The sequence below is a fragment of the Antechinus flavipes genome, chromosome 1 (assembly GCF_016432865.1).
Source record: "Antechinus flavipes isolate AdamAnt ecotype Samford, QLD, Australia chromosome 1, AdamAnt_v2, whole genome shotgun sequence".
Classification (NCBI taxonomy): Eukaryota; Metazoa; Chordata; class Mammalia; order Dasyuromorphia; family Dasyuridae; genus Antechinus; species Antechinus flavipes.
Genome location: NC_067398.1, coordinates 237,930,857 through 237,955,861, shown reverse-complemented (window position 1 = coordinate 237,955,861; position 25,005 = coordinate 237,930,857). Strand labels below are relative to the sequence as shown.

At 33.2% G+C, this 25,005-nt stretch overlaps 1 protein-coding gene across 2 annotated transcripts in view; it reads left to right on the top strand.

The window, feature by feature from the left end:
• Positions 1-18,134, top strand: part of LOC127562589 (aldehyde dehydrogenase 1A1-like) — a 136,029-nt gene extending 117,895 nt beyond the window's left edge. For both annotated transcript variants that reach the window (XM_051998462.1, XM_051998449.1), the window contains exons 7-13: positions 1,017-1,130; positions 3,403-3,505; positions 5,040-5,224; positions 9,635-9,799; positions 12,812-12,969; positions 15,645-15,719; positions 17,587-18,134. In XM_051998462.1, coding sequence (XP_051854422.1) covers positions 1,017-1,130; positions 3,403-3,505; positions 5,040-5,224; positions 9,635-9,799; positions 12,812-12,969; positions 15,645-15,719; positions 17,587-17,659 — 873 coding nt within the window. In that variant the 3' untranslated portion in view covers positions 17,660-18,134. The remainder of the gene's footprint in view (positions 1-1,016; positions 1,131-3,402; positions 3,506-5,039; positions 5,225-9,634; positions 9,800-12,811; positions 12,970-15,644; positions 15,720-17,586) is intronic.
• The last annotated feature ends 6,871 nt before the right edge of the window (positions 18,135-25,005 follow it).

The window sequence follows — 25,005 nt, the reverse complement described above, 5'->3', positions numbered from 1 at the left end:
TTGTTTAGATTACATGTGGTTTTGAATAATTCTCAATAGTTATCTTCGTCCCCAAACACAGACCCTATTATATTATTCTGCAACATTTCAAGAATGTGATTTTCTTGCTGTATATGCTTTCTCCACTGATGTATGCAATACAACACAAATTAGTTGAAGGTTTTAAGAGTTGCTGTGGCTGAAAATTATGATACTGTACAACCCAAAAGGCCCAAACTTAGGCTGATTCTTAGATAGTAGGTACAGATTTTATTAGTGATCTGATTTCAAAGCTTTTCTATCTCAGTAGGATCTTCCAGGACTTGTCCTTTGAGCCCAATAATAAAATTCAGGGTCTCCTCTAAAGTCTTACTCTAGTACCTCAACATGGGAATGTTTCTTACGCCTAAAAACTCTTTAACAGTTGAATCTGACTCTTCAATGGCCATTCTTAATGTTGTAATCTAAAAGGATTATAGGAATTAAATGTTGCATCATAATAAATCATTAAAAAAAAAAAAAACAAGGGGAGAGATAGATAGACAGACAGAAGGAATATGTACATACCATTCATAACTCCTAATTCATTCTAGCATGGTTACTACTATCTTCACTCTATCCCTTCCTGGTAAAGGGAAGTAAAGAAACACAAAACATTTTATCAAGAATATCTTCAAACATACCAACAACATACTTCTGTTACGATGAATAAATGAATGAAACCATGCTTGGAGAAAGAGGGATTTTTTTTTTAACTTTCTGATCTACTTCCTCTACCTCATGAAACATTAATCTCCAGAAATTTATTTCATCCCTAGATCAATATAAAGATTCTTTTTGAAAGATATTTTACTATTAAAGGATAAAACAAATAACAAAAATTAACAAATGAATGAAGATTTCCTAATTTGTATAGCAATCTTCTAACTAGATTCTGAAGTTCCTGATAGTGATGACAATAAGGAAAGCGTTCTATTCATAGTAGTTTTAGAGCTTTTTTTTTCTCTGAGATTAATTTATGACTCTCTATCCTTTAGGCAGGATTTCCTCCAGGAGTAGTGAATATTGTGCCTGGTTATGGACCCACAGCTGGAGCAGCCATTTCTTCTCACATGGATGTAGATAAAGTGTCCTTCACAGGGTCCACAGAGGTAAGACAAGTTAGAAATTAAGGTATTACCAATGATTAGTTTATGTAGCCATTTAGGGGTCAAGTTCCATTTAAATTACATTCTTATCTAATTTCTTCAAACATGGTTTAGAGGGAAAACATTTAGGGAGATAAGAATTTCCAATTTAATTCAACCAGTAATCTTTAAGTACCTTCTATTTGCAAGACACTGTGCTAGGTCTGAGAAAATATAAGCCTCCTTAAAATAATTCTCTTTTTTGTTTTTTTATGGTATGTAGCAAAAACATTAGCAAAGAGTAGACATATAATTAAAACTGCCTGATTGATTGATGAAAGCACTATTACTCCACTCCCAGAACTCATCAGTGTGTTCTTCCTTCTTATATTTGTCATATATAGACAGACATCCTAATAAATTTGAATTCTGTGAATACACAAGAACTAAGAGGAAGAAAGGCCAAGATGGGTCCCATTGATGAGTTACAAGTAGCCATATAAGAATTGATAAGCAAGACAAGGTCATGGTCATGAAATCAGTATTTACATGTAGGGGTTACAATGTAGTGATGGATACTGTGAAAGAAACACAAACCAAGCCTTTGTGATTTTAAATGACCACTCTCTATTTAGGGTATTATTTCATAGGATCAATGCTGAATGGTATGGTAGGATTACTAAGGTCCTACATGCCTATAGTGCTTTAGAGAAATTAGAATGTACTTTTTTTTAACCACAGCCCTGTGAAGAACAGCAGAGGCCTTGAAATCAGAAATTTTGGATCCAAGATTTTGTCATTAAGTAACTGTACATATTCAGCAAATCACAACTTCATTGTGTCTCAGTCTCTTCCTCTGTATAATAAAAGGGTTGGAGTAGATAAACTTTAAAGCCCCTTCCAATTCTAATAGTTTATGAGTTGGGAAGGAAAGGCTGAGGGAGAAAGAAAGGGAAGGATCAAGATCTATACATAAATACATATGTTAAGAAAAAGAGATCACAAATACATACCATATCCATCTATATTCACCACAATAATGTATCTATCTTAATGGTTTTTAATTATAATATCTATCTAGATAGGCTTCACACCAGAAAATTCTTTTTCTAGATTCCTTGAAGATAGTTGAAATAAAATTAAATCAGTTTTAATATAGCTTAAAAACATACAAGGAGATTTAAATACTACATTGTAATCTATGGTAGCAATAAGCAAGTTACACACTTTCATTGATCTATTATTTTATTAGTATTATTAATTCCTTGATTAATACAATGCATAACTGCTCTGTGCCTTTTTATTCTATACAATTCTTATCTATTTTTCTCATTGGAGATGTACAAAAAGCACTGGAGGACTTTCATTTATTAATATCTTCTGAGTACGTATACAAAATAGACATTTTAGTTATCATTTTTAATTTTTGTTACTATCACCTCTTTTTCTGATTATACATAACCTCAGTTTAATCTTTCATATCTCCAAGAGATCGTTGATGTTCTATAGCACACTTACATATACCTAATGTCTTTTTACTGTTCTTTGCATTATTTGTAATTATAATTCTTTTGAGAGTATTGATAATCAACAAATTATTTCAGGAGCAACATATTTGGAGTTGCTAAGAGCACTCTGCATTTTTCCAATTACTACCCAGTCTTATTCCTACTATTCAATTCTATGATTAACCTGTTGTCCATTTACAGTGATTACTAAAATTATAATGGTCAGACTTATTTGACAGGCTATTCATCCAACTGTATGACAACCTGATCAACATATTTTTTCATTCACTTTGGTTTTCCAGTATTAATGGAGGAATAATTATGCAAAATAAAAACTAAGACTTTATGCTATCAACTGGCATTTTAAGAATTCTCTGTTCATTTGCCAAAGGTTAGTTTGGAAAACTAAATATTGCTAAATATTAGCGATAATAAGAGACATTGATTTGCAGGATTGTTCTACAGTAAGATAAACACAGAGATATCCAAATGCAAGCAAAAGTCATCTCCAAGTGCTTCTTTCCAATTTCCCTTCCTATTAGTGTGTTACTTAAAAGGTGATTGAGAGGGTGAATAAAGGAGATCATAGAATCATACAATTTTCAAATTGGAAATGATACTGAAAATTATTTCTTTCAGTTTTCCATCTGAGTAAATGCAAAACAAACAAACAATATAAATGAGGAAACATCATGAGAAATTCAGGACATACAAATCCAAGAGCTATAGATGACAGCCAATCAACTTTCATTATTAGAAAACAATTTTCTCTTTTTGTTCTCTTTCAGGTTGGCCTGTTAATCAAACAAGCTGCTGGGAAGAGCAACCTGAAGAGGGTTACACTGGAACTGGGAGGAAAGAGTCCTTGCATTGTATTTGCTGATGCTGACTGTTAGTATAATTTACACTTTGTCTCTTACTTTTACCATGCTAGAGAGCAATAGGATGAGGCATTTTTAAATCAGCAACTACTCTCCTAAGCCCTTTCTGTTTGAAAATCATTTTGCTCCTTCTAGAGACAGAAAAGACAAAAATCAAAGCAGTAGTTCCCACATTTTACTTGATTTTGTTAGAATAAAACAAATTAACTCCATTGTCTTCATTTTTAGAAGATGATCCACAAGCTAAAAAGCCCTGAATTATACTTCACTGTCTTTTATTCCAATCTTTTCAAATCAGCAGGAGGGCTTAGCTCTGGTATGTAAAGGACATAATGGATCTCTGATGTGTACTGTACCATCTACTTCCTGAAATTTTAACCGCATAGCTTTCTAGATATTGTCCTTGCATTTTTTTGTAACACCTTGAAAGATGCTTGCTTTTAAAAGCCTTTGTTCCTCACAAAGTAGTTCAAAAGGATTTTAAGACAGGGAGAAAATTTCATCATGTTAACAGAAATTAAATATGTAGGTTGTTTTAATTAAGATGGTAATGACAAAAAATAACAATAAAACCTAAAAAAAAATAAAACATATATGTAGAAAAGTGATTTACAAATAAATTATTTCACTTGACTGTCACAATAATTCTGGGAAATAGGTGCCATTATTATTCCCTTTTTACACTTGAGGAAACTGAGTTTAACTGAACTGCCCAAGCACACAGTCACTCTGACACAGTTAGTGTCAGAGGCTAAATTTGAACTCATGTTTTCTTGATTCTTGGCCTAATACTTTACTCATTGTGACTTTTATTTTTATTTATTTATTTGTTTGTTTTGCTGAGTCAATTGGGGTTAAATGACTTACCCAGGGTCACATAGCTAAGAAGTGTTAAGCCCCTGAGACCAGATTTGAACTCAGGTCCTCCTGACTTCAGGGTTGGTGCGCTATCCACTGCACCACCTAGCTGCCCCCCACAACTGTGACTTTTAGTGGATTCTGACTTAACAAAGGGTAATACAGGAAGACTCCTAAATTGATTGAATTAACCTTTCAGTCAAAAAATAACTTGATCTTGACAATATGCAAAGTTTTAAAAAATTATACATAATTCCCAAGCTAAGCTTCTGGGATGTTATTACATTAAAATGATGATATTGTCTTCTAATACAGACTTAACTGCAAAACAACAACCTACAAACAAACAAAAAACATTTTTAGCCTTCATTCCAGGGATCCCTTTTACCAAAACTAGAGAGTAATTAATCTTTTTAAAAGCAATATTTTGATGCAATTGAGCACAAAAGATTTATACAATCATTTCACGTTTTCCCCACTATCTAGTTTTATTGCAGTTTCCATTCACAAATATTCAGTGACAATGAAGTTCCAAGAGTCATAGAAAATATATTCAAAGTCATTTCTCTGGACATGTGTGCATGTACGTGTACATTAATATGTGTGTATACATGTATATGTGTCATCTTTTGGAAATGCGTTTTTGACTTTGGATAACTTGTGGATTGATGATGTTTCTTTCACAGTGGATAATGCTGTGGAATTCGCACACCATGGTGTGTTCTTCCACCAGGGCCAGTGCTGCATCGCTGCTTCAAGGCTTTTTGTGGAAGAGTCTATTTACGATGAATTTGTGAAGAGGAGTGTAGAACGTGCCAAGAAATACACACTGGGGAATCCTCTGAAACCGGGAGTACAGCAAGGCCCTCAGGTTGGTAATAAAGGAATACACACCATAGGAAACAGATCAATAGAGAGAAGGAAGTTTGGCTCTATTTCCTTTCTCTTGATCCAGAATGAAATATGGATAATGCTGACCTTGCTGGTTTTCCTAAGATAGAATAGACTGAAAAGATGTGTAGTCAGGATTTCCCAACTTGGAACAGGGAACAAAACTTCCTCAGACTGGAATCAGGAAGAACTAAATTGAAATCTCCTTTCAGACACTATGTGACCAACAGCAAGGCTCTCAACCTGCTCCCTCATCTGTAAAATGGAAATAGCATTTGAAGTTTAGATGAGAAAATATACAAATAGTACTAGGTAAACTTTAAAGTAATATATAAATGTTATTTTATTTATTTATTTATTTTATTTGTATTATTTATATACATATTTATTTTTTATATTTTATATATATTTATATATTTTTATTTTTTATTATTAATCCTTGTTTTAAAAAAAAATTAAGCACAGCCCTATTTTCTTCTTCTTTAAGCAGGGAGTAAATTGTCATAAAATTATCCTCACATGTCCTCTTGCCTGGTATAGAAAAGAGGAATCTTGTGTCCCTCAATGAAGGACAGACTAATTTCTTTGACTAAAATTGGTGTTTTTTTTACACCTTTTCACTAATTCATAGGGGATGCAAGACCTAGAAATGAATGGATCACAGTGAGGGCTTACATCTCAATATAAAATTCAAACTTTCCATTTATTACTTCCCTGAATTCAAAGCTCAAAATAAGGTCACAGAAAGTTGGACAAAACTGAAAACAACTGAACAATGAAAAAGCATATGAGATTGAAACCTCATCTAATTCAACTCTCTCACTTTATTTATTAGGAAACAGAAGAATAGATAAAATACCTTGTCCCAAATCAAAGAAGTAAGATAAGATTTGAACTTAGATCCTCTGACTCCAAATCAATGTTCTTTTCTACTTCTTGTCCTCTAGGAACTCAAGTAAAGGGAGCAATAATAGGATGGTAATACCTCTATTCATATAATAAGAGATGATAAATGGGATTTAGACACAAAGTAAAAGATATCATGTGCACATTAGCAAAGAGATGGTACATATTTGGGAAGTAATAAGAAATAGATAGGATGAAATCTAATTAGAAATGGATTTGGAAGCCAAGCCACAGACCTGATGAAGTAGATTTCAAAGATGATAAAAATGGTATTTTATAAAGATAAGGTTTAAAAGTTTCTTATTTTCAGAATGGATCAGAAAAGAGAACACTGAAATCAGAAGGACCATAGATAGGCCATTGCATAATATTAGTAGCAAAGAGGAAAAAAAATTTTAAAAGATGATAATAACATGATATAAAATGGAATTTAAAGGGTGGAGAGAAAAAGAAAAATCAAAGATGTCCCAAATGTTTCTAGCTTGGAAATCTAAAAGTATAATGACAGCAAAATTGGGAAGGAGAAGGGCAGCCAGGTGGCACAGTGGATAGAGCACCAGCTTTGAAGTCAGGAGGACCTGAGTTCAAGACTGGTCTCAGACACTTAACACTTCCTGGCTGTGAGACCCTGGGCAAGTCACTTAACCCCAATTACCTCAGGAAAAAAAAAGGGAAGAAGTACTATTCTAGGAAATGCAGGAAGAGAAAAATGGTGGCAGTTTAAAAGGAGCATTGGATTTGTTTCTTATCTCTACTCCTTAATACCTGAATGACCTTGGGTCTGTCATTTGAATTCTGGGCCTCAATTTCCTCATCCACAAAATCAGCACATAGGACTAGATTTATTTTTATTTGTCATAAAATCATAAATTCAAATAGGAAAAGATCTTAACACCCATGAGTACAGTCCTAAATGAGGAAGTTGAGGTCCACAGAGCTTAAGTGTTTAAGTGATCTGCCCAGTCACACAGTTAGTAGATAGTTAATTTTAGCAATGAAATCTCAAGTTCTATCAAGTTCTAAATCTATGATTATATGATCCTGCTCATTGATTGTATAGTGATGAGTTAGAAATGCGACATTTAAGAACAGTGGAACTTAAGATGTTGATTTATATGCACATCATTATACTTTGATTGTCAGAAGAGAGTGGAAAAACTGTTTCTAGAACCATAGCTATGAGAATTCTTATTTCCAGCCAATCCCAAAAGAGAAAGAAGCTCCATGAGTGTCCTACTTAGTGACATAAGCTACATCCTGAAGAATCTGTTTATATGTAAGCAAGATTAATAAGAAAAAATTAACATTTAAGTGTTTCTTATTAAGTTGCAATGATGAAAATAGAGCAGGGACTGTTTTAATTTTTAATTGGCAACCCCAGAGTTTAATATATAACAGAGAGGGCATAGGGATTAAACCTGCAATTTCATGAGTATAAAACAGAATTAACAACTCCTGGCCAGCAAATCAGGAGCAATCTCTAAAACTAATAAGTGAAAATGTATTTGAGAAATGTTTAACAAAATAAATAAAAATACAATGCAATGTGGACAATGTTAATTTGTGGTTTTCTAAGTCAATATATAGTTTGTAAGGATCAGTTTCTATTTGAGTTTGATGGCATGGAGAACTCCCTAGTGAGGAACTCCCTTTTACCAATACAGGTCAGCACCTTCTCTGGAACTTAAAGAGTTGCCTAAACTGAGCACTGATATTTTAAATCACTTAGGGTCACCTAACCTACAGACAGGTCTAGAACCCAGGTCTTTTTTTTTTATTTCCTTTTTTCCTCAATATTTTATTTTTCCAAATGCATGTAAAGATAGTTTTCAACATTCATTTTTGTAAGATTTTGTGTTCCAATTTTTTTTCTCTCCTCCTTTATCTTCCCCTTCCCCAAGATAGCAAACAATTTGATATAGTCTAAATGTGTATTATCCTTTTAAACATATTCCCATATTTGTCATGTGCAAAAAAAAAAAAAAATCAGACTAAAAGAGGAAAAAACACTAGAAAGAAAAAAAAGACAATTAAAAAAAAAAAAGATGAAAATAGTATGCTTCGATCCACATTCAATCTCCATAGTTCTATCTTTGGAAACAGATGGCATTTTCTTTCCCAAGTCAATTGGAATTGCCTTTAATCACTGCATTGTTAGGAAGAGCCAATTCATTTCAGTTGATCATCACATAGTCTTACTATTACTGTATACAATATAGAAAGCAGAACTTCTTGACTTAAACTATTATGCTAAACTATTAGTGACATATAGTAATTGCTTGTTGATATATAGATTGATGTGATAAGGTAGCCCCCTTGAAAATTTTCAGTATCTCATCTATGTAATACTTTAGAACTTAAAAGCATTTTTCTAATAATAGCCCTTTGAACTAAGCAGTGCAAATGTTATCATCCCATTTTAAGGATGAGGAAATTAAAACTCATTAAAGTTGAGTCATCTTGCAATCACTTAATTAAGTAAGTATTAGAGCTAGAATTTGGCTGAGTTTTCTGACTCCAAATTCAGATCTCTTTCTCCTACACTATACTTTCTTTTCTTTTTCAGCCTTCTCCTCCTCAAAAAAAAAAAAAATGTATATGAGGAATTGGAAACTTTAAAAATACTCTTGACAATTTTTTTATGTTTTTTCTTTGCATAATAATAAATGTTAAAATACTTAACAAAAAAACTGAATATCTATTAAATTTTTCTTACTTAGGATAACCTAAATGGCATTCAATAGTTCCAAGAGATAGTTACCATGAGAAAATGCTAATAGGCAGTAATTATGTGTGTATTGCGTTGTTCATTACCAAGTAACTGGCCTGGAAATGCTAGCCTCCCAGTTTAAGCTACCATTTTAAACATCTCTTGATGAGTTTTGCCATAAGCTTTATTGATTTCAGGGGAGAGTGTGAACTCATTGGGAACAAATATCCCTTCTAAATTGTAGGCCTAGTTCTTGATGACTCTAATTATTTTTACCAAAAAAAGGTAAACCAAGATTAACTGGAGTATGTTTTCTTGATTTTAAAAGCCTGTTAGAATGGACTTTGGTTGAATTATAATTAAACAAAATTTTATTCTTTCATTTTTCCAAGGATCTTAATACAATTTGATTTTGAAACTATAAGTTTACATTGAGACATTCTGGAATAATTTAAGACCAGCTACTTAAAAGTGATTCTTTTTCCCTTTATTTTAGCCACATGTCAAAGATTCAATTAGCTAGCCATAAGATTTCTCAACACACATTTTTAAGACTAACAATAATCTTAATTTGCATTTAGATAATATTTTACAAAGAAAGATTTAAAAAAAATTAATTTGCAGGCTAGAAAAGCAATTTAGATATATCTGCAACATTTAACCATTTTCTCTTTTTTGTTAATTATAAGTTCAAAGAATCACTGTCATTCTAAGTTGATTATTTTGTTCCTTTTTGTTATCCTTACCTCTCCTGCCCCTCCTATTTTCATGCAGATTGATAAAGAGCAGTACAACAAAATACTTGACCTCATTGAGAGTGGGTTGAAGCAAGGAGCTAAATTGGAATGTGGAGGAGAAAAATGGGGAGACAAAGGTTTCTTCATCCAACCCACAGTTTTCTCCGATGTTACTGATGAGATGCGCATTGCCAAAGAAGAGGTAAAGGACTGGATTCCATAATGTTTCTTCAGTTAATTTCTTTTTTATCAACTTTTATACAAAGTATCTATTTTCAATATACACCTGGTTGAATAACTTACTCGGTGGAATCTAATCTTCCTCTCTATTTTACCTTAATTGCCTTGTCTCATTTATTGATAGAATTATAGCTATTGTCATCTAGGCTAGGAAATATTGAACACTCCCCATCCAATAAAAAATACTAAATATCATATGGCAGCTTCAAACTATATTATATACCTATGTTACCTTGCAGATAACTAAATTACCCAGAACAAATAGTTTTTTTAATAACTACTTCTAAAGAAATAAAGACTTCATTGTATCTCCTAATATTCTCATTACTCTAATTACATGAAGTTTTCAGTCCTATTCAATTCAACTTTTGGCTTCTCTTTCCATCTAATTCCCTTATCCCATCAAATAACAACAGTAATGATAATTGTTAACTTTTAGATAGCATTCCAAATATTACAGAGCATCCTATAAATATTATTTAATAGCAAAGTAGAAGATTGTGAAATTTTAAAAGTTAGAGAAACATAATTTTTGGGTAATTAATCATTAATTAAGTATTAATTGATTAATGATGCTATCACATTACCAATAAAATGAATCAGTGATTCTTAATTATGATCATCTTGGAGTTACTCCTTAATTTTCTCTTTTTTACATTAAGCACATTCCTTTTACATCGCCTTATTCCAACAGACCTATTGTTTCATCTACTGAATAGTGTAAATCATACTTTTAGTATCATAATCTTATAGAAAGGGCTAGACAGGACCTCAGAAGACTTTAACACTCCTTTATTTTCCAGATGAAAAAAACTGAAGCTTTGATAGAGTAAATCACACAAGATCACACAAAATAGTTATCATTTGATGGAGATGTGAACCCATATCCTTTGATTCCAAAGTCAATGAATGCTATTTCATCTGAACTGCTCTGACCCCTCTCCAGTTCCTTAATATCTTTATATATGGCAAAGATCAAAAGGGAAAAAAAAGTCACTATATCTGAACACAAGAATCTCATTAAAAGATAATGTATTAAAAAAATATAGTGCTCTTCAGCCACAGAATAGAGTTTTTGATAGTAGTGTCTTTTAGGGTATTCTCTGGGCTATTCCACTCCGACATCAAATCTTACAAATTAAGATGTGATTTGTTATTTTGTTGGCTTACTAGACTTGAGAAAGTAATGAAGGAAATGTTAATGTAGATCAAAAGTAAATCTGAATTCTCATTTTTGAACAGCCAGTTGTAAACATTTCCTAGAATACCCATGTGTACTATTCTCATTTGATGTTGAGTTATTTTAATCATGCCCAACACTTAATGACTTGATATGGGTTTTTTGTGGCAAAGACATTGAAGTAGTTTGCCATTTCCTTCTCCAGTTCATTTCATAGATAAGGAAACTGAGGTAAATATGGTAGGGTGACTTCCCCAGGGTCACATAGCTATCCTCTTAAAGCCTATTTAACTTTTCAGATAGTGCTAGGATTTCTGATCTCATTATCCTTACTCACACAGAGAAATAATGATATTATGAATAGCTGTTAGGCTCCTAGTTGGAAATACTAGTTTTAAATCTTGCTTCTGACACAATAGCCATGTGGACATGTCACTTAACTTCCTAGTGATTTAGCCATTCCTCAGGACTTACCTACTAAGTCATAATATGATGATGCCCTGATTTTGTTGAAGGGAATTCCCAACTCCAGTAAAAATCAAAGATCCTTTACATATTTGAATTACTTCATTCACTGGTGGTATTGGCCTTTTGACAGGTAAGATAACTGAGGCTTAATGATAGCAAAATGACTTGCTTCAAAAGTATGGGAACAGAATTCCAATCCTGATTTTTACCTGCAAATTTATTCATTTTGTGGATCATTAGTTTAGTCTTTGCATAATGATTGTTTGTCAGACCTGAACTTAAATGGAAAGTTTATAGCATAAAATTAATACCTAAGAACATAATCTCTTACATTGTTTATCCACATCTGATATTTTGTAAAAAGCTTATCAGTGCCTTTTTTAATACCACGGATATTGCCCAACAAATTCTTTCTTCCATTGACTCTCCATTATTAAAAAAAAAAAAAACAGTAGAATTGACTGACAATGTGAACAAGTATACAGTATATGCAATATTCTCCCTCTGTAGTCCCATTTCTTTAACAAAAAAAAGTGTCCAGGGCTCAGATATTTTACAACTTCTGGCAATCCTTGGAAAAAAAAATCAAATACCTGGCCATTGATTTGGATAAGTCATACGTGTAGATATTGTTTTTATACTTGGATGGGATCTTTGATATCATTTTCCCTCCTTTTACCCATAAGAAAAATAGGGTAATCAAAAATAAATTGATTTGCCTAAGGTTCGAGTTACATTCCATTTTTTCAACAGCAGCAAAGTAGCTATTTCAAAACACAATGGGTAGTCAAAATAAGTTAAAGGTTTAAAAATACAGTTAATTCATAAAAAGCAATTATTTCCAGAAGGTATTTTCTATGTGGAAGAGCAAACTTAAAATTGATGATGTCTTAGATTCGATATCAACTAGAGGATTGACTTCTATTTCAAATCAGAGATTTTCCATATTACCCTTTGTTCTCACCAGTCTCTGAGCTATGTTAGTCACTGGGAATACAAAAACAAATCTAAAGCCAGTTTCTGATCTTGAGGAGTTTATGGTTTATTTTATAAAAAATTATTTGCCATGGATATCCTTCTAATCCAAATATAGTGACTGATTAACCCCAAAATGATTGCATGTCATTTTAGGAAAACCTCCACAAAAGCTTGTTGTACTGATTCAATTCATGTCCCAAACCAAAAAACAAACAATAGCAAGCTGTCTATATAACAAAAAAAAGTAGTCAATTTGATTTGATTCATATTTGTGTACTTTTCCCCTCTCACCTTATTTTCCTCTCTCATTCCTTCCACTTCTTTTTCTCTTTCCTTTCTTTGGAACAGATTTTTGGACCAGTCCAACAAATCATGAAGTTTAAAACTATTGATGAAGTGATCAAGAGGGCCAATAATACCCACTATGGCTTAGCAGCAGGCATTTTTACCAAAGATCTTGATAAAGCTTTAACTATTTCCTCTGCCCTTCAAGCTGGAACAGTTTGGTAAGTGAAACATTATCAGTGAAGTCTTTTAGGAGATTTCATCACATCTCAAAATCATTAAAAGAAAAATCTTGAGTGACTGTACAAGTATATCGGATTTCTTACTATCTTGGGAAAGGAGAGGTTGAAAAGAAGGGAGTGGGGAGTTTGAAATTCTAAATCTTATAAAAGCAAATGTTAAAGACTATCTCTGCATGTAATTGGAAAAATCAAATACTATTGAAAAAAACTTGGGGGTCTACTCAACACAGCAGTAATTCTTAATCCTCCATAATGGTCACCTATGCCCCAACAATCATGATGAAGGGATGCACAATTGGCCCTGATCGTGGTACCACTTACTCCTGCATGGAAGTCTTCCAATATGGGAAAATGAAGATCATTGTTAATAGCAAGGAGACCAATAAGAATATCAACACTCTGGTGATAAGCTGTTGCTTATAGTGCAGCTATCCAGGCTAGTGATAAATCTGAAAATGTGCAGGACTTGCTGCTATTCCCTTGAAAGTGAAACTGCTGGTGGAGTTATGACAATTATAAACAAACATAAAAGCACCTCCCCACAAGCAGACACAGACCTTTACTACCAATTTGGACAACCTGCTGGGAGCATTTGCCTTGTGTATTCTCAGTATAAGTTGCCTTACTCCATCAATGAAAATGATTTCCAGCTAATAGTAGAAACTGCCAGTGAAATAATAGAAACAGATTCAGGACAACAGGAAAAAATTAATCAATAAAAATTTGTTAATACCTACTACGTGATCAGTACTGCACTGATTGATGTAGAAGACACACTGTTGTATGTTGATTATATATTCTTAATTAGCCAGTATGATATCATTTAGACCTGTGATGTCATTAGATTAGGGATCTCCCTTCGAGGAAAACTCCCCACCAATGCAAATTAGCACCTGCTCTGAAGCATAAACACATTCACACACATACACACAATTGCACTTGACATAAACAGTCCAGATAGATTTCCTTCTTCTTTAGAGTTCTAACTTTCAGTCCAAGCAGTACCTTCTAAGGAAGTCTTGGAACCAAAAATTTTTTCTCACTTTAAGAATTTGCCAGTGGTTCCATTAACTGCTCTGTAGAGAGTTCTAAACATTTAGAAATCATCTGTGCTTTCATCTTTTAAAATATGTTTTACTGGTGGTTCCCAGGACAAAAAGATGACACTAACTATAGACCTAGGTTATGAATTATCTAAAGAATTACCTAACATGCTCTCTAAACAGGTTTTTATAAGTATATGCCTCTGCTCCACTAAGTGTTTTGTTAGATATTATGAAATAACAAGTTCAATAGATAGAGCACGGAATCACAAAAACATGATTTTAAATACAGCCTCATACCTTGCTAGCTACCTTGACCCTGAGCAAATTACTTAATCCATATTTGCTTCAGTTTCCTCATCTATGAAATGAGTATAATAATAGCACCTACTTCTTGTGGTTATTATGAGGCTATTTGATCAAATAACAATTATAAAGTACTTAGCATAGTACTTGGCACATAGTGTTATATAAATGTTAGTTATAATTATTATTATAATCTGCTTTGTTGTTTAAGCATTTGCTTTAATACATCAGTACTGGCAATGTTGTTGGTTTCTTTCTTTTTTCTTTTTGCCTTATTGTTAAGTAAATAATTTTATTTAAAATCTGATTATTAGTGGCTGGTTTACAAAAATGGAAATATATAAGTTGGTACTTAAAAGCTAACATGGTGAATATGCTAAGTGTATATCTCCCAAAACATGCTTAATTCTAGGAACTTAAGAGAATTTTAATGTAATCACATAGTGGCAGTCAATTGCAGTGGGAAACTAGACACTTCACTGAGAAAGCAGGTTAAAGTGAGATACTCCACAGAGTATAAGTAGGTATTGACATACTCATAAGATAGATGTGAAATATTAAGTATGAATGACTACCCCCTTTACTTGTTATACTAATAACATCAGTTAATATAGTTTAAGTATTCATAGTATAACTTATCAATAATAAAAGACTCTCTTGTAATAAAATCCATTAAAATGTAATGAAAATAGAAGTGCTTTTGGCTTCTTGAGTGTCACACAGGTTTTGAAACAGATGGATGGGCCTAGTTCCTTCCAAAAGAGGAAGTACTCACATTGATAAGATGACAATGCCATTGAATTATTGAAGTAAATATATAAATTACTCTAGAGCTAATAGTCAAATGCTTTCAGTTTTTAGTTCATCTAAACTTGGACAAATTTATGTTGATTACTTACTATGAGAGGTAGATAAAGAGACGGCTTCAAAATCTTAAAGTCCTTGATTGAAAGCTTGCCTTTGTCCCATACTGGTCCACAGCTCTGGACAAGTCATTTAACCATAAAGTGTCCTGAAGCAATTTAGGACTGTAAATTGCAAAGAAGATATAAATCTGCTTTGGTAGAGAAACATTTTTCACTGGGAGTTCTGCGTTCCAATGAAATTACAGGTCTAATTCAAAAGTTAGAGATAATATTTATAGGGCATTTAACATAATGTCTGGCTCATAGTATGCCCTTAATTAATGCCCCTTCCTTTCCTTCCTAAAAATAAAATCCAAAAAACCTCAAACATAATAGGCACTAAACAAATACTGATTGAATTAAACTGAAATACCAGTAAAAACTACCCTTGTCTTTACAGGGTGAATTGCTATTCTGTGACTTCTCCTCAAGCCCCTTTTGGTGGATTCAAGATGTCTGGAAATGGGCGAGAAATGTAAGTAAGGCCTTTTGGCATTTTATGTGTTATATCTATGTTATTTAAGATTTGTCTTTATGATACCAGTTGATATTTCATATGTGCTCAAGAATTAATTTAGAGTCTCTTTTTTTATCATATGTCTTTCTTCCTCTTTCTTAAGAATCTATAAGCCCAAATAGCTCATTGAATTTTAGGTTCCACAGATTAATGTAAAAAAAAGTATGTAAATAGATTAAACTATATCCCTACAGTTATATGGATATGAATTGTTTCTGGACAAAAAGATAAGAATCAGGGTAGCTATGGGGCACAGTGGAGAGAACATTGGCTCCGGAATCAAGAGGATGAGTTCAAACCCAGACTCAGACACTTGACACTTAATAGTTGTGTGACCAATGACTTAATCCCTTAATCACTTAATCCTCACCAAAAAAAAAAAAAAAAGAGAAGAGAAGAATCAAGATAGAACTATAGTCAATTAAAGAGTTATGGAATTTATTTTTTAAATTTCTCATTTTAAGTAAAGGTACTAATTTTTCCATTTTTAAACTACATAGGAGCTATGTTGGCTTCTGAGTTTTAAATCTTCCATTTCGTCCCAGCTAATAGGATAAACATATTACAGCATGTTGTTGGCTAATAATAAATATTTGAATTTTTAATTCCTTTGCAGTATTTTATAGTATTTGCTTATTTAGAAGTATTGCTGTCTTCTTGTTTTGCTTTGTCCATTTTGTGGTTTTTGAAAAAATATTACTATTCTTAATGGTAAATTTGTCTTTTGAATGGTCACCTTTAATCTCACAATAATTTTTTTATTCACAATAATATTTTAATAATTAATATAAATTAATTTTTGAATAGTGAAAAGATTCAAATTCCCTCTGTTTAGTGGTGACCCAGAAAAATATATACACTATTCACTTGTATTTTAGAATACCACTCATCTAGAAACATAACTAAGGAAAAGTGAATTTTAGGTTCTCAATCTGGAAAGAAAAGAGTATTTACTCTCCCATTGTTATAATTATTCCCATATTCCCTGCCTCACTAGCTGCCAGCCTGTACTTCTTCAGAAGTTTGGAGGTAGGATACAAATTCTGAGAGATGGAATAGGGTCACAGCTCTTAACAGATTTGACAGGGAGGCAGAACACCTATTTACCCATTGAAATTGCACATAGTTTAACTATTCTCTCTATAGACATATTGTTCACTATCCCTATCCAATTGTTCCCTATATTGTGTTGCTATCTCACTCCACTCCTTACCCTACATCCACTGCTAGTTACTCATAAAGATATTCCCTTGCAATTGGTTTTGAAAACATTTCTAGGATGTCAGATGGAGTAATACATGTATTATTTTACTATAACAACAACATTCACTTTTAAAACTTCCAATTTCTAAAACAATGTAGCTGGGCATCCAAAAAAAGCCATATTTATGTGATTTTATAGGAGAAGAATCAGAGGCACAGAAAGTGCCTCTAATAGTGTTGCTTCTATTCTTGATGTTTCTAAAAAGATAAAATGTTTCTGAGGGCATTAATCCTAAAGTTTGGTCCATATATGAGACTTTGTGAACATTGGAAATTACCTATGTTGAAATCTCTTCTACTGATAAAGATCAATAACAGCTTTAATTTGTATTCTTTGAGATCTAAGGCCCTTAGACATTGAGTGGCTTACCCATGGTCATATAACTAGCATGAGTCAGACTTTAACACTAGCTTTATTAACTCCAAGACTTTCCTATACTACCCTGTCTTTTATCTACATTAATGCAAAAGCCAAATTCCTACTGAGATATTGATTACATAGTATATATGTATATCTACATATTCAGTATTTCAAATATAATTTTGAATTTTTGCTCTCCAGGGGAGAATATGTTCTCCATGAATACCTTGAAGTCAAGACTGTCACAATCAAAATTTCTGAGAAGAACTCCTAAGAATGGCACAAGAGATGGACCTCCATATCTTGAATGGATGACCCTAAAACGTCAAAGATATCATGGCTGCCATTTTCCCTGATTCTTTACATTAGCAGCATAAAAAAAGAAGTTATATCTAGAATATATTATTTGCTCTTATTCTCATATAAACATGGTGAATCCTTTTCTTCCTGAAATTTGGAAATCTTTCAAGTATTATAACTGTCACGAGTTTTCTTAGTAAATGATTCTTACCGGATTTAAATCATTAGAAAAATTAAGAGGACCATTTATTATTTTAGTTTTTCTTTCTGTTAATGGTTAATTGAAACAGCACATGTATAGATGTACTCTGTTCACTGAAACTATTAAGTTGTCTTCAAATTTGGAAACAATTCTTCACTATGAAAACAATGGCAATGTCCAATAAAGTTATAACTACTCTTCTTAAATATAATTTCAATACCAGATTCATTAAAATGATCTTATATCACACTGTGTACGTGTGAATGTTTTAAGAATAGATCTTCACTAATATAATGTAAAACATATTTGGTATTGAATTGGTCACAGATCTTATCCTTTAAGGTATAAGTCCCTGAACTTTTCCTCATTAAAGAAGTATGTCATGTTATTTTGAGGGTTTTAAAAAAAATTTTCCTTTAGGTTTATGATTTCTATATTGAAAAATGTGGAGGGAAATTGGTGAGTAGGAGGAATATGAAGGGAAATGCTGACAGTACAAGTTAGCAAATTTACATTCCCTAAATTGTTACATATCTGAGTTACCTCTTTGAAAAGTAATTCAGAAGTCATCTACTTCATTTTGCATATAGAGAAACAGGTTAAATAGTGACCTTTAGATTATACTTATGACAAATAACTGAGCTGGAACCTGAACTCAAGCACTCTGGCTCTAAATTCAACACTTATTCTCATTGTACCACCCCTAAAATTTGTAAGAAAAAGGGAAGGTAGTTGTCAGCTGCTTTAGATACCAACTCAAGTAAAACTTCAAAATCAATTTACTGATTATGATGGAATTATTGGGAAGCTCTGGTCTAATCAGCGATAATGAGAATATCATTTACTTGTCATCAACACCTCTGCCCATCCTCAATTTTCTACAAACACCCACATCTTCCTACTGATATAATTTCCTTTTTCAAGTGTCCATCTTCAAGGAGCTCAGGAACTTGTCCTCTAAGAAACCTGAAAATAGCTGAATTCAAAGGATTATAGATTTAGAACTGGAAAAAAAATCAGAGATTATTTACTCTAGTCCCCTCTTTCTATAACTAAAGCAGAATATGGTAAAGTGATTTGCTCAGGATCACAGAAATGGTGAGTATCGGAGCTGTTATTACAATCCAGACGTTCTAACTTTAAAAGCAAAATCTTTTCCATTATACTCTGCAGTCTCTCTTCCCATTCATAAAATTAAAATTAGACACTGCTAGTTTTCCTTGAATCATGTTGCTTAAGAAACCCAAACTTTTTTCTTGAACTTCATATTTTATTTAAACAGACAATTATGCAGAGAGAGAAAAATCAACATAATTCTTTTGACTAGATGAACCATCTTTGCTTATCAAGTAAATTTGTGTTCCATTGTTTATATAAAAACTGGCTAAAGTCTTCTGAGTTATATGGCAAGAAGAGATTATCCTCCCTCCAAGGGAATTCTAGGATGTCTCCATTTTCCTTCACTTTACAGAAATCAAAAATAACTCTCTCTTAGACATTGCTGGCAAGATTCTTGCCATTCTGTATTAATAGCCTGATCTCTCACCTGGAAGATGGCCATTTTCACAAGAACCAATGTGGCTTCAGAAAGGAACAGGGAACAGTTGATAGGGTATTTGCTGCCCAACAACTCCAGGAGAAATGCCAAAAGCTAAATAGTTGTTTGTATGCAACATTCGTCAGTCCAATTAAAGCCTTTGATGCAACCTATCATCAGGACTGGTAGAAGATCATGGGAAAATTTGGTTGCTAGGAGTTCATCAGTATTGAACTCTATTTACATGATGGTATGTTCGTACAGATTCTAGATAATGGACAATGCTTCTGCAATTTTCAGTCACCGATGGAGTGAAATAGGGCTGTGTACTTGTTCCCATGCTTTTTATATGATGGTCAGATGCTTTCAACAAGGACAAAAATAATATAAAAGTTAGCAACTGCACTGATGGTTAGTTATTTAACTTGAAAAGGATACAAGTCAAAACTAAAGTGGAGGAGGGCAGCTAGGTGCCAGTTAAGTGGCACAGTAGATAGAGCACCAGCCCTGAAGTCAGGAGGACCTGAGTTCAAATCTGACCTCAGACACTTAACACTTCCTAGCTGTGTGATCCCGGACAAGTCACTTAGCCCCAGTTGCCTCAGCAAAAATACAAACAAAAATCTAAAGTTGATGGAGAATTGATATGCAAGTTTCTATTTTCAGATGATTGTGTACTCAATGCACCTTTTGAGGCTAAAATGCAGCATTATATATATCACTGTAAATTGTGCCAATTTGGGTCTGACAGTTATCACCAAGGAAACAGAAGTTTTCCAGTAGTCAGCCCTGCACCATACATATGTGGAACCTTGAGTTATAGCAAATGGAGAAATTTTGAATCCTGAGAATGAATTCATTTTACCTTGGCAGTATAATTACCAGAGAAGTGCACACATAGATAATGCAGTTAGCCCATGAATTGCCACAGCTAGCTCAGTGTTTAGGAGGCTCTGAAGGAAAATGTGGGAGATGAGATATATCAGGCTGCCTACCAAAATGAAGATCTTGCAGAGCCATTTTGCTGACCTCATTGCTGTGTATTCCTGTGAACCTGGAGAGTATAAAAGTGCCATTCCTGGAAATTGAATTACTTCCCTTTATAATGCCTTAGAAACATTCTGAAGATCACCTTGCAAGATAAGGTACTAGACACTGGGGTCCTTTCTCAAACTGAACTGCCAAGCATTCAAACACCATTCAGAGAGTGCAACTCCAATGGGATGACCACATTGTTCAAATCCAAACATACATTTGCCTAAAAGTCTATTTTATGGAGAACTCATACAAGGAAAGCACTGACATGGATGTCAGAAGTGACAGAAGGACATTCTCAAGGTCCCTCTGAAGAACCTTAGAATTGATTGTGAGACATGGAAAACACTGGCAAAGGACTACCCAGTATGGCACACTTATATCAAAACAGGTGCCAGGCTACAGAAATAAATCATAACTTCAGTAGCTCAAAAGACATGTGAGATGTATTCAAAATGTTCATATCGACTTTAAGTTCAACCTGTGGTAGAACCTTCTGAGCTCATATTAGTCTGATCAGTCATAGTCAGACACACAATACATTGACCCTAACAGATTAATATCACTTTGGTCTTCTTTAATTAGGAAGAATAACAGACATACACAAAAATGGAATCAATTCATTTTTGAGTGAAAACAAGCAGGAGACTCTCACCATATTTCACCCATTACAAAGAGTATTTCCATAATACTAATGAACTGGGCAAAGATGTCATCCACTAATTTCTTGTCAAAGACCCCAAGAAAAGGAAGACCATTGCCGAGAGTCTTCAGCATTTATGGATTAAAGGTGATTGAGAATAGGAATGCACCAAATCAGGACAGCAGCAAGAAGCCAGAGAGTCAACAGCCGAAGACAACTCATCTCTAAAAATAAACTACCAAATCCCCCTCACACATGCCACCAAATAACAGCTACATCAACTTTAAGCACTTTTCTAAGGTTCTGGAAGAGGTGACAGTGGCTGAGGAGGGCCTTGCAGGAACTGGAGAGAGGTAAGAAACTTTTCACCTTCAGTGAGATGATGACTTCTATGTAAGAGGAGCAGAAGTGGTACACGGAAGAGAATAAAAGCATCAGCCAGAGGCTAAGCCTGCTTCATTAAGTGATGTACCAAAAAGAAACACTGACATGGCAGGCCCAAGAGGAGACCAAGAGGGCTGTACTGGGGGATTCAATCATTTGGAAAACAACTTTGAGGCCCTGGATAGACAGGTGTCTTCAGAGATAAGGTTTGTTAAGGGCCAATTTAATGCCACAGACAAAGAGAAATTGAAGGATGGGAGCTACAAGTGTGCATTAGTAACTCTTCACTCTGAAGGAGCAAAGAATCAAGAATGGATGGAGAAGTAGATTTAAAGTCCAACAGTCCTCTGAAGCTGAGGACGACTGTGATTGGTACCCAGATGAAGATAGAGCATCTGAGAGTAGCTACTCTTCTGTACCCCTATCTAGCAAAAATTGGAGATACTGCTGACATTCCTTCATTTTATCCTTCCTGGGAGGCTCTGATTTATTTCTAAATTAGAGGGGCAAGAGACAGTGACTGGCCAAAATGGAATGTCAGTATGGAATCAGAATTAACATACTAAATATGCTTACATATATTGGATTTAACATGTATTTTAACATATTTGACATGTATCGGACTACCTGCCAGCTAGGGGAGAGAGTGGGGGGAAAGAGAGGAATATTTGGAACAAAAGGTTTTGCAAGGGTCAATGTTGAAAAAGTTACCCATGCATATATTTTGTAAATTAAAAGCTTTAATTAAAAAAAAAGGATTAATATACTGAGAAGCATCAATTTTCACAACATTACTTCTTAGCCTGAGTAATCACAGTTTGGATTGGGTAAATTTGAAAGATACCAACTTGCTTTATTTTATAATGGGCCTAAAGAATTCTCCTATATTCATGCCACTGAATGACACTGTGGGATTGAAGGTCACTGCTATAGTCCTCACTATCTCCTCTCCTGGTAAAACAGAAAAAGTATAAATGTTACTTATGCTCCTGGACAGATAACTGATTGTCTTCTGGGAGGAGCCTCTCTCTGGTAGACTCTGCCATCAGCAAAGCACCATGAAGAGTATTTGTAATATGTACTTAGAGAAATTATGAACAGAACCCTTAAATCTTGAACTGATATTATTTGAGAAAATGTCATTGTTAGCTAGGGCTTTCAAAGGCACAGGCTACTTGTGGCTGTAAGCCATAAAGTAGCCACATGAGAATAAAAGAGGACATCCTCCCCCCACCCAAAAAAAAAAAAAAAACCAACCTGGGAAGTTTAATTTAAAATAGCCTTCTTAAATTATCTTATATAAATAAAAAGTAGTCATGCATAATAGGGATTTTTATGAAGAATCTTACTAATTGAAAGCTATTCAATGGAAAAAATAACCTTATATAACTTTATTTGGATTCTAATAGTCAATCTATTCCATCAACAAGCCTTCTTATAAAAACTAGTACAAGTCATTTGTTAGGTAGAGTTAATTATTATATTACTATATAGTCTTATGTGTATGGATGTAGGGGAGCAGAGAATATTTAAGGATAATTTTTTCAGTGATCAAATTTGAAGGGAAAAAGCTGAAGGAAATAATGTGTATGATAATATGCATTATGAATATATTAACTTATCTCACTAGACAATATTGTTGCTATTAGGTTAGATGCTCAGGAGCAGTTTAAGTAGCATACAAGTCAACATTAATAGAAACATAGAGCCAAAGCAAACTCTATTGCTTTCACATTTCTGTGTTGTGTGCTAATTCCACATTGTTACATAAAAACTTGCAAATCAAATCACAAAACCTATGAAAAAAGATTCCCCCCCCATCAATTCTAAAATTGATTTTGTTATATAACTTGAAACTTTTCATTTAACTGCAGTTCACAGCAGAGGATGAAAATGTTTGTATCTAACCTCTAGAAAGTTCATTTTACTTTCTGAACAAAGAAACGGGGGAAAAAAACATGTGAAGTGACTCTGATTTGCAGACTTAGACAGTTTAAAAAATGTTTAAATTTTGCATATTTGTTTTCATAAAACTGAATGTAATGGCCTTTTGAGGGAAAGCATCAAAATCTCTAGATCATTCCTTGTAGAAATACTTTATTTGATAGTATAAATCTTTTTTTAAATCATATTGCAAATCAGGTTTATTTTGTGACTTATAGAGTCACTGAATTCAATAAAGCTGCATCATAATCAAAACAACTTCAGTACTTCTTGTCGTTATTCAGTTGTTTTTGAGTTGTGTCTGATTCTTTGTGACTTCATTTGGGATTTTCTGGGCAAAGATACTGGAATTATTGGACATTTCTCCAGCTCGTTTTATAAACTGAAGCAAACAGGGTTAAATGACTTGCACATAGTCACAGAGCAATATCTGAGACTGGATTTGAACTCAGGTTTTCTTGACTCCAAGCCCAGCGTTCTATCCATGTACCATGTAGCTATCCCCGTATTCCTATTCTTTTTATATTCTGTATTCTTATTAATTGCCAACTACAAGGCTATCACACATTAGAGACAACTCCTCTCCCTCCCCCCAAAATAGATATCTTAAAGTAACATTTTTAATAGTGTAATTAATATGGTGAATTATTATATTGTATAGTAATTACCAGTGAAATCAGGCAAATGACAACCCCTTTGGTCCTCAATTCCCTTTCTGTTGACAGAGTTGAAATGTTATTTGTTCTTTTTAACGCTAACATTGTGACAATGTCTGATCTACTATTTCTGCTCTTGTGTTATGCTTTAGTAAAAGTATATCTCCCCGACCCAAACAAATAATCATAAGACCCAACCTCCTTAATTTGTGTGGGTAAGAGTGTAGAGATGAGGAAATTTTATTTATGGTATTAAGAAATCTTTTGAGTGATTAAAAACATTTTTACAATTTTTTTGTTTGTTCTGGCATATGAGAATTCATAAAATCTTTTTCATCTTGATAGAGTATCTCAAGAAAAATGTAATGTTTCATCAATATTTCTAAAATGCAGCTAAAACAATCTTCAGAAGAAAATCTATAACATCAATGTTGCATTTATTAATAAAGTAGAATAGAAAGCATGTAACTAAATTAGACAGTCAATAAATAAACCAAAAATAAGCACAGGAGAAAACTCTTTAAAATTAGAGGAAAAACAGAATAAATTGGAATTCCAAGAAGACAATAGATCAGATAAACAAAACCAATTCTAATTTTTGAAAAAACATTAATATAAAATACTGAAACCATAACTGAGAAATGTGATACCTTTTTCTCTAGTCAACCATTCCTAAATGTATATTTATATTTCAGCAAAAGTTTTTTTTAATTTCACATGACCAAATTTATTTCATATTTTGTAATTGTCATCATCCCTAGTTTGATTAAGTAGTAAACTTCTTTGGAATTTAATCTAAGTAATTATATACCTAAAAATATACATTAACAATAGAAAAGAAACACTAAAAAAATTTAAAACCTAAAAAATAAGCAAACCCCCAAGTAAGCACACACACACACAAAAAAAAACTCTGAAT